The sequence below is a fragment of the Mytilus galloprovincialis genome, chromosome 6 (assembly GCF_965363235.1).
Source record: "Mytilus galloprovincialis chromosome 6, xbMytGall1.hap1.1, whole genome shotgun sequence".
Lineage (NCBI taxonomy): Eukaryota > Metazoa > Mollusca > Bivalvia > Mytilida > Mytilidae > Mytilus > Mytilus galloprovincialis.
Genome location: NC_134843.1, coordinates 48,739,550 through 48,755,491, shown reverse-complemented (window position 1 = coordinate 48,755,491; position 15,942 = coordinate 48,739,550). Strand labels below are relative to the sequence as shown.

Here is a 15,942-nt window from a genome sequence, read left to right as displayed (position 1 = left end):
AGCCAAGAAGTCAGCACTTTGGTGTTGACATGATTATCAATTATATGGTCATTTTTATAAATTTCCTGTTTACAAAAGTATGCATTTTTCAAAAAACTAAGGATGCTTGGCTTTATAACTATTTTGGTATTTTGATCTGAGGTGATTCTCGTTTTGGTTTTATTTCTTGGTCGGTTTATATGACCTTGACCTTGATCTCATTTTCTTGTATCATGTGATAGTTGTAGTAAAGCTTTATATTTAGGACTATCCACATAACATCAATGATTAGGAAAGAAGTTGAGACAAGTCAGTGTGTGAACTCTTGTTTTTATTAAGCTGTATTTTAACAAAGAATGAAAATTTGAATAAATGATAATGAATCTGGTATGGAATTCAATTTTCTAAAAAAAAATCTAAGTCACTAGTCCAATTGATGTCTTTCCAAATATCAGATTTTTTTAATTACAGGTAAAAGGTAATGAAATTAATGCTTATGTGACGTTGTGATTTGAAATATATATATTTTTCTTCAAATCAATCTCCAAACCCTAATCTGCATATCATAGAAATGAAATAAGAAGAAACAAAATTGGGTGTATGTGTTTATTCATGAAATAAAACCTTGAAGATAATAGAAAATATATATATTTATTCTCAAAATATTGGAATTCTCCTCTCATCCCGATATTTGTTTATAGTATAGACCTCGATTATCAATGTATGTTATATTATTTAACCAAAAGTGCATTCTCATGATTAATTCATCAATTGATATCCATTTATAATTGATATCAACTGCTAATATGCTCATGCAATGATTTATTTTAAAGATAATAAAATAATGTGAGACAATCAGAAATCCGAAAAAATGGGACCTTCGGGAATAAACCCTGGAATGATATTCTATAACAATTAAATTAAAACGAATTTGACATGCGATAAATTGACATTTGAATAGTGCAGTTGCCATTAGGAACAGTTTGGTCAAAACTGGAAACGATAACAAAAACACCCAATTTTTTCTCATTCCAATAAAATAAATTTACAAAAAATGAGATTCATAAAAATGGATTTCAAGTCAATGTAAAAAATATAAATATAAAAATTAAAAATAAGTAATTCAATAATACAAAATAGCACTGGTACCATGAGTCACGTTCTTTCTTGATTAATACAATTTGCTGTAATAATAATACTTGGAATGGATTTCATATATTCAATGTTTTATGATAACATAAGTTATTCAGAGTTGTCTTTACAAGACCCTATCAGTCTCAATGTGAGGCATATGTTCGTGAATTCATCAACCAAAAAGGCATGAATACATCAATTTTATATTCGCTATGACTAAAAACGTTTTTTGTTCTACTAAGTAGATAAACAAGTGATTATACTTCTATAACGTACACAATCCAATATCAATTGCAGAAGTTAAGAATGATTTTGAATCATATGATAAATGCACATTAATAGTTACAATTGTTTGTCTCTTCTCTTCTTATACATTGTAAATGAAAAATGTTCTCGTGTACATCTTTTGTAACTGATGATACATATCATGTTTTCTAGATGAGTTTTACTCTGTTTATCTTGACATCATTAATGACACAATCATCCCTATCAAAACTGAAAAGTAATTCACAGCGACTGCAGTGGCGCCTCCTTGTACTCGACAAACTAGAGAATCAAACCTACAAAAAGTAAGAGAAGATAAGAATTAAATTGTCTATGCTTTGCTTCTGTGAACTGTTTGTTTATTGATCGTTTTTCGTTTTTGCCATGGAATTGTTCAAATTTTTCTGACTTATGAGTTTGTGAATCTCCGGTTATCTTTCGACTCTTTTCAACTGTTTTTATTTATTGTAAAGTTTTTAAGTTTTCGATTTTACGTCTTTTAATCATAGACAGGATTCATGGTATTTGTAGCTTATTGTGATGTGTCTGATTCAAGTTGACCATTCTGCAAACAAAGTCCACTGGTAACAAATAAATCGAAATTCTTCAGTCCAGTAAAACGTAAAATAACAAATATACAGAACTCCGAGGAAATTCAAAACGGAAAGTCCCTAATTAAATTGCAAAATCAAAAGCTCAAACACATCAAACAAATGGATAAAAATGGTATGTAAAGTATTTTTCCCTTCATAAACTTTTAAAAGAAATGTCATTTTCATTTAATACATATACGGCTCAATAACAGTTTAGTTTTGTTTAATATTCTTTTTAATGCAAACTTGATTGAATATTTGTTACAAGATGCGAGACAAAAAAAAAAAATTCCAACATAGATGCCTATTAAAGTAAACAAATGTTACTATATCTGACAAAGAAAATCTAATAAAGTCATCGAATAAGCTTTTACAAATGAAAAGAAATGAAAAACATAATAAAAATGACAAAATTGTATAAAAAGTATATGCTTTCATTTATTCAATTTATTTTAAAATGACTTACCGACTGAATAGTCCCTTGACTTTCTTTTCATATTCCAGCTCTACTAAACTTCCTTCTATAAAGTTCTTTCCATCAGCAAACTGGTACTCGTATCCTTGTTTACAATCACATCGGTATGCTCCTCGTGAGTATTTATACCCAGGAATCATTTTACACTGGAAGTAAAATATACATTCATGAAGACACTACATTGGAAGTTAAAAATTGTTGCTACTTGAGGAGAGAAACGCTGCATATCGTATACGAGATGAAATTTGATGGATAGACGATTAACAAAAAAGAAAAAGATACAATTTGTCATACCAAAGTGGAAATCACTGGAAGTAAAATATACATTCATGAAGATACTACATTGGAAGTTAAAAATTGTTGCTATTTGAGGAGAGAAACGCTGCATATCGTATACGAGATGAAATTTGATGGATAGATGATTAACAAAAAAGAAAAAGATACAATTTGTCATACCAAAGTGGAAATCACAATTTATAAGTCGAAGGAAAAAGGACAACGACATAAAGTTTAGAAAATAATAACGGTAGTGACACCAGCCGAAAAGTTACAGAATAGTGGAGTGTGCTAAAAAAAGATAGGGTGGATTCATGTTCTGTCAATAATTTGGGTAATTCAGAGTAATGGGCATGTGTTTAAATATGATTTATCTGATTCTACATTTCTGGAATACGATAATGTGTTTCAGAGGGAAGTGAACAATACTTTTGAGCCCATTGAAAATTTGGAAAACAATTTGATTCAGCATTGAGTTTTAAAAAATAATTATCATGTCCATGGATGTTATTTCACCTGTGTTATTTAAATAAATTTGAAAAAAAAAACATTAAAGTATGAAAAAATTGTGTTGCCACAAAAGATGAAGGGTTGGTGCCTTAATCTTTTTTTCTGTATATCCACTGATCGATTAATGAATGTGTATTCCCAATTTGTATATGAAACTACTTGTTTATTTACCCTTTTCTGTCTAGTGACATTTCTAATTATTTATTGCTTCTTGAATAATCTTTATTAGTGATGCACGGGATCGAATAGTGTGTAAAGGGGGTCTCATTGGGAGGTTCCCATCCCGGATCCCGCTTACTGTTTAGTCAGATTCCCGCATCCCGCTTACACTATCTACGAAAGCAATTCTATTTTTTTTTTTGGTCATTTCCCGGGTCCCGCTAGACCTCATTTCCCGTTTTCACGACACAATAATTTGACTTTCACGTGTCACGCTTACAAAAAATCGGCAATCCCGCTTCACGTTTAGACCCCAAAAAGACACACTGTAAATGATATACAAAACTTACCTTAGTAGACTTATGACATCTTGCTGTATTTTTGAAGGCATTAGCGACACTAAATGCCATTGGACATTGGTTTATTTCCAAATTATCAAGAGGCACATCGACAGTTACAACTCCCCTAAAAATATAAAGGAAGACATATGATTATTACTGTGTTCATAACTATTTGAGAACTTTTAAAAATATGAAATTACAAAAAAATACAAGCTATTTAAAATAAAATGGTTATCGTGGTAAAATAATGATGATATCAAATTGTTAAGATATGTTTTTTCATACATTTCATCGTTAATTTAAAGATGACAATATTAAGAACTTGATAAAAAAAAAAAAAAAAAACACAGTGTCATTGTTTTTTATACTTACGCGAATTTGTTTTTCTTTGCAACATAGTCTCTTCTGAAGAAAGGAATACTGTATGTCATAACCCAGTTATCTGTCATTCCATCGCATTTGAATTTAGGATGAGACCAAAGACCATCTTCATATTTAGGAGCGTAGTATCCTATTGGGTAATATTCAAATTTTATTGAGCTGGTCCCTTTTGCGTCTGAGCGTACCAGTTGATTCATTTTATGTTTCTTGAGTTTAGCTGTATTAGTTTCCCAGCTCTGTTTAATGTTCTGGTACCAGTCTTCAAATATATATTTTCTTGGTAAACCTGCCATATCTATAGCCTTAGCAACGCCTCGATCTTTAAAGGCATACGGACCGAAAAGTTCTTTAGCAGTTCCATCCTGGTTTTCAAAGATGTATGGTTCGAAGAAAATTCCACTTGATAAAATTCTATGATCTCCCATTACGTTGGCTAAGACTTCTCCAAATAAGTGATCCTGATGAAGTCTACCTCCTCCTCTTAGATTACCAAAGTTATCAGTTATCTGAACAGTTTCTAGGAAAATTGATAGAAAATGCGATAGTCTCAGGGCCGTTGCTCCTTGGTATTTAAATTGATTTTCAACGTCATAAGCAGCGTCTCCTGGCAGATTGAGAGAACTTGCAGGGACACTCTTGCAATTGTCTTTGTTTATACTGACTTTCTGTCTGAAAATCCTGATCATTCTATCAAAGCGCATTTGATCAAATTCGGATCTATCTCCGTAATCCGTGGTTCTCTTTCTTCGCCTTTTCTTCTCCTTTTTCTTGTGATTTTGTTCAAACTCAACCTTGGTAGTTTCTTTTACAGTTTCTCTTTCTCGGATTTCAACTTTCCCCTGTTTTTCACTTCCAAAGTGTACGGAATCCGTTTCATTTATTGACAGAAGTGACCTCTTCTTACGAGTATTGATATTAGCCACTCCAAACTCAACTGTGACGTCGGCATTTTGGTCAACAATGGGAAGAACGCGGTAATCTAAAAAAAATAAAAAATATAATTCATTGGCTCGAGTGTTAAACACACTATATTATTAATTGTAGTTCTGTTAATTTTAGAATTCATTGTTTTGACAGAGACCTACTGTAAAAATATAGTAATAATGTATTCATGTGAATTGAATATCATTATTAAATAGAAAAATAATTCACGTACAGGGAGTATATATATAGCGTCGTGTATTCATTTGGGAGTAAACATCTATCGTTTTCGTTTACTGTGACTGGAATGGTTCCTTTTTAATTATAATTTTTACTTTATTTCTATAGAAGCACGTATACTCATTTGAACGTAAAACACAGAGCAATCCGTTCTGATAGAACATGGTAAAATCTAAGTATTCAATCAACGCATTTCCAATAAAAACACAATTTTAAACTTACGGTCGCCACGTATGCAATTAAAACTGTTTGCCCGTTCCTCATTGGTTGACATTTCTATCAGTTTTCCATCGTATGGTCCTTGGATATCCATAGGATATACGTATTTACCCTTACAGTGACAGATATATCCTCCACGCCCATATCCTTTACCGCTTTTAGCTTTGCACTAAAAAAAAATTAGAAGAAATAAGTAAATATCGAACAATAAAAGATCGGTATAGTCCATCATTATTGTTAAACAGGAATCTCCATGTGAGAATAAAATCGTTTAACTGTGCAGGTTTTTATGGTATGTTTTACTCGTGTGACGGTCTAGAAATGCACAGTCTTTCGTTTGTACATGTACATTTGGTGTGGTTCTAAAAAACGGCTACAATCGTTAGTATTTATTTGTTCCATCCTCAGTTCTGTCTAAGTCGAATTTCGTATATAGGAAATTGATATGAAACATGTTTGACGATCAATAATATGTTCTGATTGGAAATCAATTTATTTGCTACATTACATACGCATCTTACACCATATTTTTCTTGACTATTCTCAATACGTTTCAAGCATTCATTCATATTAACAACTAATAGGAGATTGACAATGAAACGAAAATCGAATGACGTTTCTAAAAGGGGCGTTATGGTCCTAAGTCACATGACGTTGGTCATTGACACTTTTGTATTTTGTATTTCAATGTACGAAAGATACGCTGTCATATTTTTTTCTTTTTTTCTAAACGGCCCACTTGTGAAATAACTTACTCCAGTGTGATCTTTACACCTTGCTACTCCTGCAAGGTAGCTTGGTCCCGGATTTCCAGCGCTGACTCCACATGGATTAAAGTCAATTTTCATAAAATCCGTATCCATCGTTATCACTCCAACAAATCTAGAAAAAAAAGCAAATACTTTCTTAGAACGGATAAAGTAATTGTGTCAATTGTAATATTCAGTGAAAGAAAAATGTCAAAATATTCATGAGCCCTTGATATGAATATGAAAAATTAACTCTGAATGTTTAATTGAATCTTGAATAAACATAGCTCAGTCAAATTTTCGCCGAAATTTTTTTTACTATTTTTTTTTTTAGGGGGGTATTACTAGCGCTTATATCGGTGGTACAAAATCAAAACGATTCCTATCTTTCTTCTTTTAATCATTGGACAGCATGTATATTGTGAATGTTAATCAGAAATCATTATGATATTCAAATATTGATAACCTTAACTACAAACAAAATGTATTTGACCTTCGCTAAGATGCGTTTAAAAATATCATTTAAAGTATGTTTAAAAATTGACATTTCTAACTTTAGAATCAAGTAATAAATTGAGCTGGGCTCCATCATGTGTCAATCAAAATTTAGCAGAAGAACAATAGCCATCACATATATAACCCGTACGCACTTTCAGTTATAATACATATTGAAGTTTAAATGGTATTTTTAAACGCTGAGTATTTTGATGGATGACGTGTACTTACCTCTGTCGTCTCATGTGTGTATAATTTGAATATCTTGGAAAGAAATCAACGATTGGAGCTACGGCGCTTACTTTCCATGTGTTAGATTTTCCACAATCAAAATATGGTACTGTAAATCTGACTGGCATTTTTCCAATGTCTTTTTCGCTCTGACTAGGTAGATTTGGACCAAAAAAATTGAAAACATCGAAATCTTCTTTGATGAATTTTCCCGTTACGTTTGAATATCGAATTCCTACGCTATATGTAAATTTATTAGATTTGTCTTCCTGTCCATCTAGATCCGGTAGCCAAAAGTCATACCAAGGGTTCATCTTATATCCGTCATGGGTATAATTTTTATTGTTCCCTGCTCCTATATCTTGGCATTGAACAACTCGTCTATTAGGTTCTCGAATAAAATTTCCTTGCGCAAAAGTATTGTCTTTCCGCCAACCTTTGACACCGAACAATGGAATAGTTTTATTAAAATCCAAATTTGTCAACCAGTTCGGATAATAGACATCTTTGTCAAAAATGATGGATGATCCGTTAATGGCATATGGATTAGCATTAATATCTGCTGTTACTGACATGTAGAGATAATGAAGATTAGGTTGTATAGAGTAGTCTTCAGTACTATTCATTCGTTGTAATATATAACTCATAAAGAATGCCCTATTAAGCGCCATATTATGCATATGTACTAGCACAGATCTATTTGAATAGAAAACTTTACTGAGAAGCTCGTTTGCTTTCGGAATTTGTGTAACAATATCATCCCTCATCATCATATCAGCTTTCGATCTTGGTGCACAGTTGTGTCCCTTTATAGCATTGATGTATTTTCCAACAATTTCATCAAATCTATCCCTCTGAAGCCAGGTAAACTTTCCTCCAGCTTCTATTCCACTTAAACACACTAGGATAATAAAGCAAGGCGCAACAATCGTGTATAATTGAAATTTGGCCATTGTCTAGTCTTTTTAATTGTCCAGTCTTTTGGTTTGGCTACCAACTCATTAAAATATTAAATCGCCCTGAAAAGAAAATCGTAGATTGCATTTGAATTTGAAAGATATTTTTAAAAAGTTCATGGTTTTCCGTTTGTTTGGCTTTTTTGTGTGAATTGTGAGATCCTTTTTTTATTGGATGTAGCTAAGTCTAAAAATGAAACTTCAACTCGTGTACCGTTACAAACAGTAAGTAAGCGTTTAAGGTTCGCCACTTTTGTTAGTTATGTATATAAACATAAGGTGTAGTATGATTGCCAATGAGACAAGTATCCACCACAGTTCAAATGAAGTCGATGTAAGCAATTAGAGGCAAACGTACGGCCTTCAACAATGAGAAAAAAAACAATACCGTAGTACTATTTACAAAAATGAAAGCATTAAACAACAACACAGAATTGACCTCTACAAGATAACATAACATTAAACTTATATTTCATTAAACACAAAACTCACAATATTTGAGACGTCTTGGGATCTATAGCCGATGTGGAATTTTTTGGGGCATTTTAATTTTGCGATATTTATTATTATTATGTTATGTTTGAAGTGGCAGCATAACCCTTGAATTAGGAGCTCAAGTTTACAATTTTGCCTATGAACCTATTTTGGTAGATATGGTGTAGTAATGGTACAACATGCACAAAGGGGAGATTGTCTTTGATTTCTTAGCAGTAGTATATATTTTTAGATATTTTTGTTTGGCATTGTTAATTAGCAAATCTTGGTATTAGACGAAGCCGTGGTAATGTTAGGTTGGCGGACGATCGGACGGGCTGGAAAATGGGTACCTTTTTTGATTCTTCAACTCCTACTGTTTGATTCCCAGATCCTTGAAACTGCACAGGAATATTGCACATATTAAAGATGTGCAACTAGTATTTAGAAATTGCTTGGGGAATTTTCATTAGTTTTACAAACTTGAAAACTAAGTCATTTCCGCAACATTTATGAAATAGGGTACAAGTTTTAATTAATCAACTCCTCCCACAGGTCCCTATAACTTCACAGGAAGATTGCATATATATTAAATTGTGCACTTTTTATTTTTGAATATTCTGAAGATTTTTTTATAATTTATATATCCATATGTTGCGTATAGATAATTCCTCATCAATTTAGAAATCGCCATTTGAGACTCTCTGATATCGGCCGTTCACAAGCAGAGAAATATATACACCTCTAAGAAGCAGAAAATGTCTCTTCGAGAGTGTACATATTCTATCCCTGGTTGTGATTGAAAAATCTCCACCAAAAGGGAAAAATATGACAGTGAATAAAATTCTCAACTGACAATTTTTTTACAGCTCATCTATAGGTCATTGTACGTACGGCCTTTAACACGTTCTTTGTGTTATCAGTCTAGTTTATTTCATCCAATGAAGCATGAATTAGCTATATATTCGTGACTTCATCTGAAATATGAAACCAAGTATGCTATGATTGTGGATACAAAAGCCTTTTATTAAAAATGTGAAATCATACAATGGGTTTACCTTACATATAAACATAGTCTGTCATTTAGAAAAAAAATCGTTAAAAAAATTAAAAAAAACACATTATAAATTAAATGCCTCATAAGCGCTTTTCTTGTTTCACCTTCAACAGGTACGTTCAAAGCAGAACATTTGATAGCCGTGAAAGAAGCATAACAGTTAAAGAACTATATGACCAAAAAAAAAAAAAATTCTAATCTTACAACTCATTCGGTTCTTGTATATCAAAATGACATTTGTTACCACTGTATAAATAGGTGGCAATTATGGTGTAACTTATTATAACCACGATGCATGTGACACAAGTTGAAAATACGGATATTGTTTGATTAAAATTTGCCGTGATATTTTTTTTATATTATTTCAAATTAAGGGACATATTTACGTCATGGATTTTGCTATAATTTATGTCCTTTTTGGTTTGATCCGCTCTTCGATACATTTGTATTAAATTTTGGATATTTAATTGTTTTGCCTCGAGCATCACTAAGGAGACATTAATTGTCGAAATGCCCATCTGGTGCATTAAAATTTGTACTGTTTATGTTAATGAAGTTGTCTGCGATGAAATTTGAACAAGCACGTGTTTTCGGATGTATTCAAAATATGAGCATAAACTTCATGTCGTTAATTTAAAGCCGCAAAAACATGAGCTTCTACGACACTTGGTGTCTGGTGGACAGTTGTCTCATTGGAAATCATACCTCTTTTTATTTTTATATGGGGTATTTCTCTGTCCTTTCTGGCACTTGCAATTTTAATGTACATTGTAAGTTTTATACATAACAAATCCTTTACTGTACACCGACAAACCCTCTTCATCAATTGTAGACTTACAGCAGAAAACAGCAAGCGGTGCAAAATGTTTTGCTGCAAATTCTTTTTTACTGAATATCTATCATAACTGTGAATGAGAATCTTTTAAGTTGATACATGTAAAAAAGCTCACATATAATTACCTCTGAAATGACATATTTTCTGCAAACATTTTGTTGTTGAAAAAGAAATTAGAATGTCTAATGTTTTGAAAATCAAACTTGAAAGGTCTTATAGAAGTGGTTTCAAATTTAAGAGGGGGTTAATATGATATTTTGATACTTTTCTTTGAAGTGTTGGGTTACTTTTTCAAAATTCAAGTGGTTGTCAATTTCATTCGATCATCTTTTATTTATTCTCTACGTGATATGCATGCATCTAGTGATGATAATCCTGCTGAGAAAACCTAATAAATCAGTGGGTTTCCGCATGAAAAAGTGCAGCTAAATATTAAAGACATTTGATCAAAAACTTTCATGCAATTTTAAATGTGTTTTGAAACTAATTTTAAACCATTTACCAAGGATTACAAGTTGTAATTTAGATATGAATGAGAAATAAAATGTAATACTTATGATCATCAAGAACCAGTTTTTTTTTTCTTTTCGTATAAATTTTTCTTTTTGTAGATAGAAGGATAACAACCAAGAGTGTAGGCGATAAGGTATTATGTTAAAAAAAAATGCATAATTTATGTAACAACCTAACCTAAAAATAACTGGTAAATGTTTTAATATACAGGAGTTTGCCAAGCGCAAAATGAAAAATAAACCTAATGCATTTGAATAGAAAAGTTGAACAAGTTTATAATTAAAAAACATTGAATGACAAAGTGTAAATACGACATAATGATATGATAGAATGAATTACAAAACAAGTAAAAACTGGAAAATTGGGGTTTCTGTCTCATTTGGTTATTACTGATGCAGTTGATTACGAGTTAAGCTATTGAATATAGTGATTAAACCGTAATACCACCTTTTCTTTGGAAACTTAAACTAATTTAACTATATAGATCTACGTATTGGATTTAGTTTCTATTTCAGTTTAAGTTCAAATGACAAGTTAAAAAGCATCACTTCCTTGGAAGCTCGTAACTTTATTGAGAAAAAAACGAGCCACGTTTAAAAAAAAGATATTTTTTTCTTCCAAAAACACATGTGAGCACTGCTATACGACAATCACATTTATTTGTGACCATTGTAAGATCAACTTTCAACTCTTTGGGACATCTGAGTATGAATAAAAGAAAGATGTGGAATATGGTTCAATAAAGCATCAACCAACCAAACAACACAAAAAAAACAAAAAAGAGGTCTAGAGGTCTACACATCTAAAATCCTTTGATAAACAACTGATAATTTCTATCAAATTAGTTTATCAATTTCGATAAATAAACAGCTGCAAACAGATTGTGTCAGGACTTTTCCTTATTTCTTTTATCACTTTAGATACAAATGATATCAATATATTCTTTGAAGGTGGTAAATATTTTTTCTATTCAACTTGATAATTGTTTTTTTTTTTTTTTCTTTCTCATGTGCGAGAAGAAAAAATGAAAACGTATATATGCATTAACTCGTATGCTTACATGAGTTTACTTAAAAGGGATAATCGCAAGTTCACTGTGTCTTTCTGTTACTTTGTTATACGTCTTTATATGGGTATTACATCTATAAATTGATCCATTTATAGGTTTTATTCATATCTATTTTATTCGATTGTAGATCATTTCTTTTATAAATGGTAATATTGACATTTAAACTCAATTGGGGATTATTTTTGAACATTTTTTCGGATGATGAAGTAGATGATACAGTTGTAAATACGTTTTTAAAATTAATACAATGCTTATTTGTCAAATGACCTTCGAAAGATTTAACTTATGTATTTACATACTTAAATAACACTTTGAATAGTCTACAAGATCAATATCTCTTTTGTGTCGTTTGTATTCACAAGGTCGTTAAAACCAAACAGCGTCAAATCACACTGACCATTGCACGTAGAACATGGTGGCCTCCAACTTCACAAAGGTCAAATTGATGTGTTCAAAGATATCAGTCCCAATCAGTAAAACAACATGTTGAACTAACGAATTTAGATTTGAAGCATGATAAAAAAAAATTAAAAAAAATATTGATGATAAAATTGAAATAAATGCACGGAGCAATACAAGATTAATCGAATTATCCTGATTTAGAGTAATTTCTCGCAATTTGATTGGCTGATATTGTCCTAATAAATTTCAGTACAATTTTTTATCACGTCAATTGGAATTATCTCCCTTATTTATTACGTCAATTGGAATTATCTCCCTTATACCATTGACCTAATAAAAAAAAAACAAAAAACAATTGAGTTGCTTTGTAGTCATAATATTTTTTATTTTTCACATTTTTTTTATTTAATATCTAAAATATATTTATTGATATTGCCCTAACATTGAATTTGAATATAATAATATGTAATATAACAAAATTAGGATAAATTCGTTACACAGTGTTCAATTGTCCTAATACGGAATTTATCGGGTCAATAAAATTCATATCGGGTTTGGCTTCGCCTCACCCGATATGAATTTTATTGACCCGATAAATTCTCGTATTAGGACAATTGCACACTGTGTAACTAATAATATCATCGCTACTTTATAGTTTATAAAGCAATTAGGAAAGGATTTTCTAGTCCGTCGGCCACATAACATGTCTGAAACGGTTATGTAATGTAAACAACGTTATTGCTAAATATATTATTGTTATAAAAGTTGAAAGCCCTTTAAAGTAAATGACTACTTATTCAAATGGTCTGGGATGTGTTTATTTCGCCATTTACTCGATATTTGATATATTTCTTTGTTGTTACTGTAATCCCCTTGTTATTACAAAAGCCATACCATGTGCAAGATGTTGTTATTATGCATTTTTGAAAAAAAAAAACTTAAATAAAAAAAAAATTAACCATTGGTAACTCAACATCAACGATATACGTATGAGAAAAAAAGGAAGGGTAAACAATATGCGTATGAGAAAAAAAGGGGGGATTACGACAAACTTTTTGTGAAAAAAAATCTAATGAGAACATACGGGAAAGTGAAAATACACTTAATTAATTGTGTAAGTTCAAAATGATTCATGAATTTGACTTCATCAGGAACGTTTTTTCAAAAGCAACACATATTTTAGAGCAAAGAAAGTATAAATAATTGAATATTAAGTTTTGAAGATCGTTATGACCTAAAACTACCAATTAGAACCCTCTAATGTCAACCTTTTCAGGGGGTTTTAAAACCTTACTTTTTTTTAATATTTTTTCAATACATAAACGGAGAATATGTGAAAGCGTTACTTTTTTCTCACAAATTATTTTCTCGGGCGGCATATTTACTACGATTGAACAAAATATGAAAAATTTCTAATCATGATTTTTTGGTTTTTACTTTAACAATTAAAACAAGTTTACATTAAACTATAGGTGATTCTTTCGTTTTGATAATATTTTGCCGCATTATTCCTAACCGTCAACTTAAGCAGCTCTTTTTGGCATTCTTCTCTTGCATGGTGTATGCAGATAAAGACATAAGAAGTTTTCTTTCGTCTTGATTAATATTCTGATAAATATACCATTTCTAAAGACAACATTGAACCTGATTTTTAAAAAACATTGTAAAACATATATTTTAAAAGATTAACCTTTCTAAATAATCATGTTTCCAAACCTTTGATTTCCTCAAATAATAACTTGTTTCTCCGTTTTCATTGGTGGACACAAAAATGTCTACGCTGCAACTTGATAACATTTCCAATCTAATTTTTTTTTTTCAGAAGTGAAAAACAATTTATCAAAAAATATATCGTAAAATATCCCAAGAATTTGAATTTTGTTATTAGAAAATGATGAAAAAATATTTTAAGATGTATAATTCTAAGACTAACCTTTGTCTGGATTTTGTCTGATTGGCGTGTTTTTAAAATAGGTCAAAATTTTTAGACTATGTCCACATAATTAAACTAAAATAACGATTTAAACTTTTATATAGCATGCTAGAAATTGTCATTGTTTGCTCTGGAGGTGTCAACTGTTACGTCATAGGTTTTAATTTCTTTAAAGTTAATTGAATGACGCCTTGGACTTGATAAATCATAATTTAATTATTAGGAAACATATTTTTTAACATTAATATAAGATTAGTTAATTAAATCATTTGGTAGGAAAAGTGCATCAGCTGTCAATTAAATAATGTTAACTTGTCATATTAACCTCGTAAATATTAAAGATCAGTGGTCATTTATCTTTTTGTTTCTTCTCAAAATCTTTCAACTAATTCATATTTTTTTTTATTAACATGCATCGTAACAAAAATGCGGTATAGGGTACTATACAAAACCATTATTGTTAAATTACAGCAACGTTGATTTTTTAAAGTTTGAAACCATTGGCACACATTTTTTTCGCCCCCCCCCCCTTTTCTCATTTCATTTTTCTTTTTTTCTTTCTTTCTTTCATTCATTTCATTTCTTTCCTTCTAGTTTAATTATTCATCTTTATCAATTTATCTTAATTTATATGGTAAAGATCTTACCTGATCTTCATTTTTTTAAACATTATTATACTCCATATGTAATAAAAAGAACAAATCCAATAAAAAAAAATAACTATATCATTTCCTTGTGTACAAACAAGTTTAATCCTGATCCACAGCGGTTTTTCATGTATAACAATGTATAACAATGTAGAGGTGCTTTAGTGATCCGTAGCGGCTAGTCTCAACTATACACCCGACTGTCACCGTAATTGGACACGACCTTTTGTAGCCGGTCCTTTTGTACTGAAACATTTAAACCAAACTATATGCACTGAAAAAAATTAAAAACCAACCATATTGAATGAAGTCACTATTACATGATTTATTTATGTAAGATATTTGGCAATGGCTTTTGCAAAACACATTGCATAAACATCTATGATAGATATGCATGGGCTATTTTGTACGTTATAAAAAATACCTCTTGGTTAATTTTTTCTCAAAGACAATTTAAATTAGTTATTCTGTTATTATTCTATATAGTCGGTATATTAATTTTAATTGTCTCTTACTATATGTTATTGGAAATCTTCGCTTGCAAATTCGCACCTCCGTAAAACAAATTGAACCTGAACCGGAATCTGTAAATGTGGACACCGATGCAGCGAAGTTCTCCGTTCACATAAGCTCATCACATATATTCAGCAACTATTGACCTTAACTATATCAGTAAAACAAGGACATCTATACCATCTATTAAAACCATATAGATTCTTTAGTCGTCTTCCTCAATTTCAGCCCAATGTTCAATGTTTCTTAAATGTGTGACTGTCAAATTAAATTTGCATACAGAAAGTTGTTTCAGCTTCTTAATTAGAAAAAAGCGACTATTAACCGATGCACAATATACATGTATACAGGAATATTCTTCATAAACTTTCTTGATGAACTGGGATATACATGTAATTACAAAACAAACATTTCAGATATAAATCTCAGTCAATTAAAATAACACTTGAAGAATTTTATGTCATACATAGGCTAATGCGCTATTTTGCCACGGGACAATTCTAACAGCGTCGGTTTACATTGTGAAAACAAAGAATTGACCAAAAAGTGCTAGGATTTTTGAGAAGCAAAAAAAAA

General features: G+C 30.8%; 1 protein-coding gene across 3 annotated transcripts; it reads right to left on the bottom strand.

Annotated features, from left to right (window-relative positions):
* Nucleotides 1–289: 289 nt before the first annotated feature.
* LOC143079760 (uncharacterized) lies at nucleotides 290–15,391 on the bottom strand. 3 transcript variants are annotated; one of them, XM_076255339.1, is made up of 8 exons: nucleotides 15,369–15,391; nucleotides 6,968–7,986; nucleotides 6,248–6,374; nucleotides 5,496–5,661; nucleotides 4,104–5,091; nucleotides 3,741–3,855; nucleotides 2,437–2,591; nucleotides 290–1,673 (listed from the first exon to the last, which is right to left on the bottom strand). In XM_076255339.1, exons 2-8 carry the CDS (start codon nucleotides 7,918–7,920, stop codon nucleotides 1,568–1,570), a joined length of 2,610 nt encoding a protein of 869 aa, XP_076111454.1. In that variant the 5' UTR covers nucleotides 7,921–7,986; nucleotides 15,369–15,391; the 3' UTR covers nucleotides 290–1,567. The 3 variants fall into 3 exon arrangements, with proteins under 3 accessions (XP_076111454.1, XP_076111453.1, XP_076111452.1); XM_076255338.1 differs by lacking the exon at nucleotides 15,369–15,391 and adding an exon at nucleotides 14,854–15,055; XM_076255337.1 differs by lacking the exon at nucleotides 15,369–15,391 and adding an exon at nucleotides 14,207–14,311.
* Between the last annotated feature and the right edge of the window lie 551 nt (nucleotides 15,392–15,942).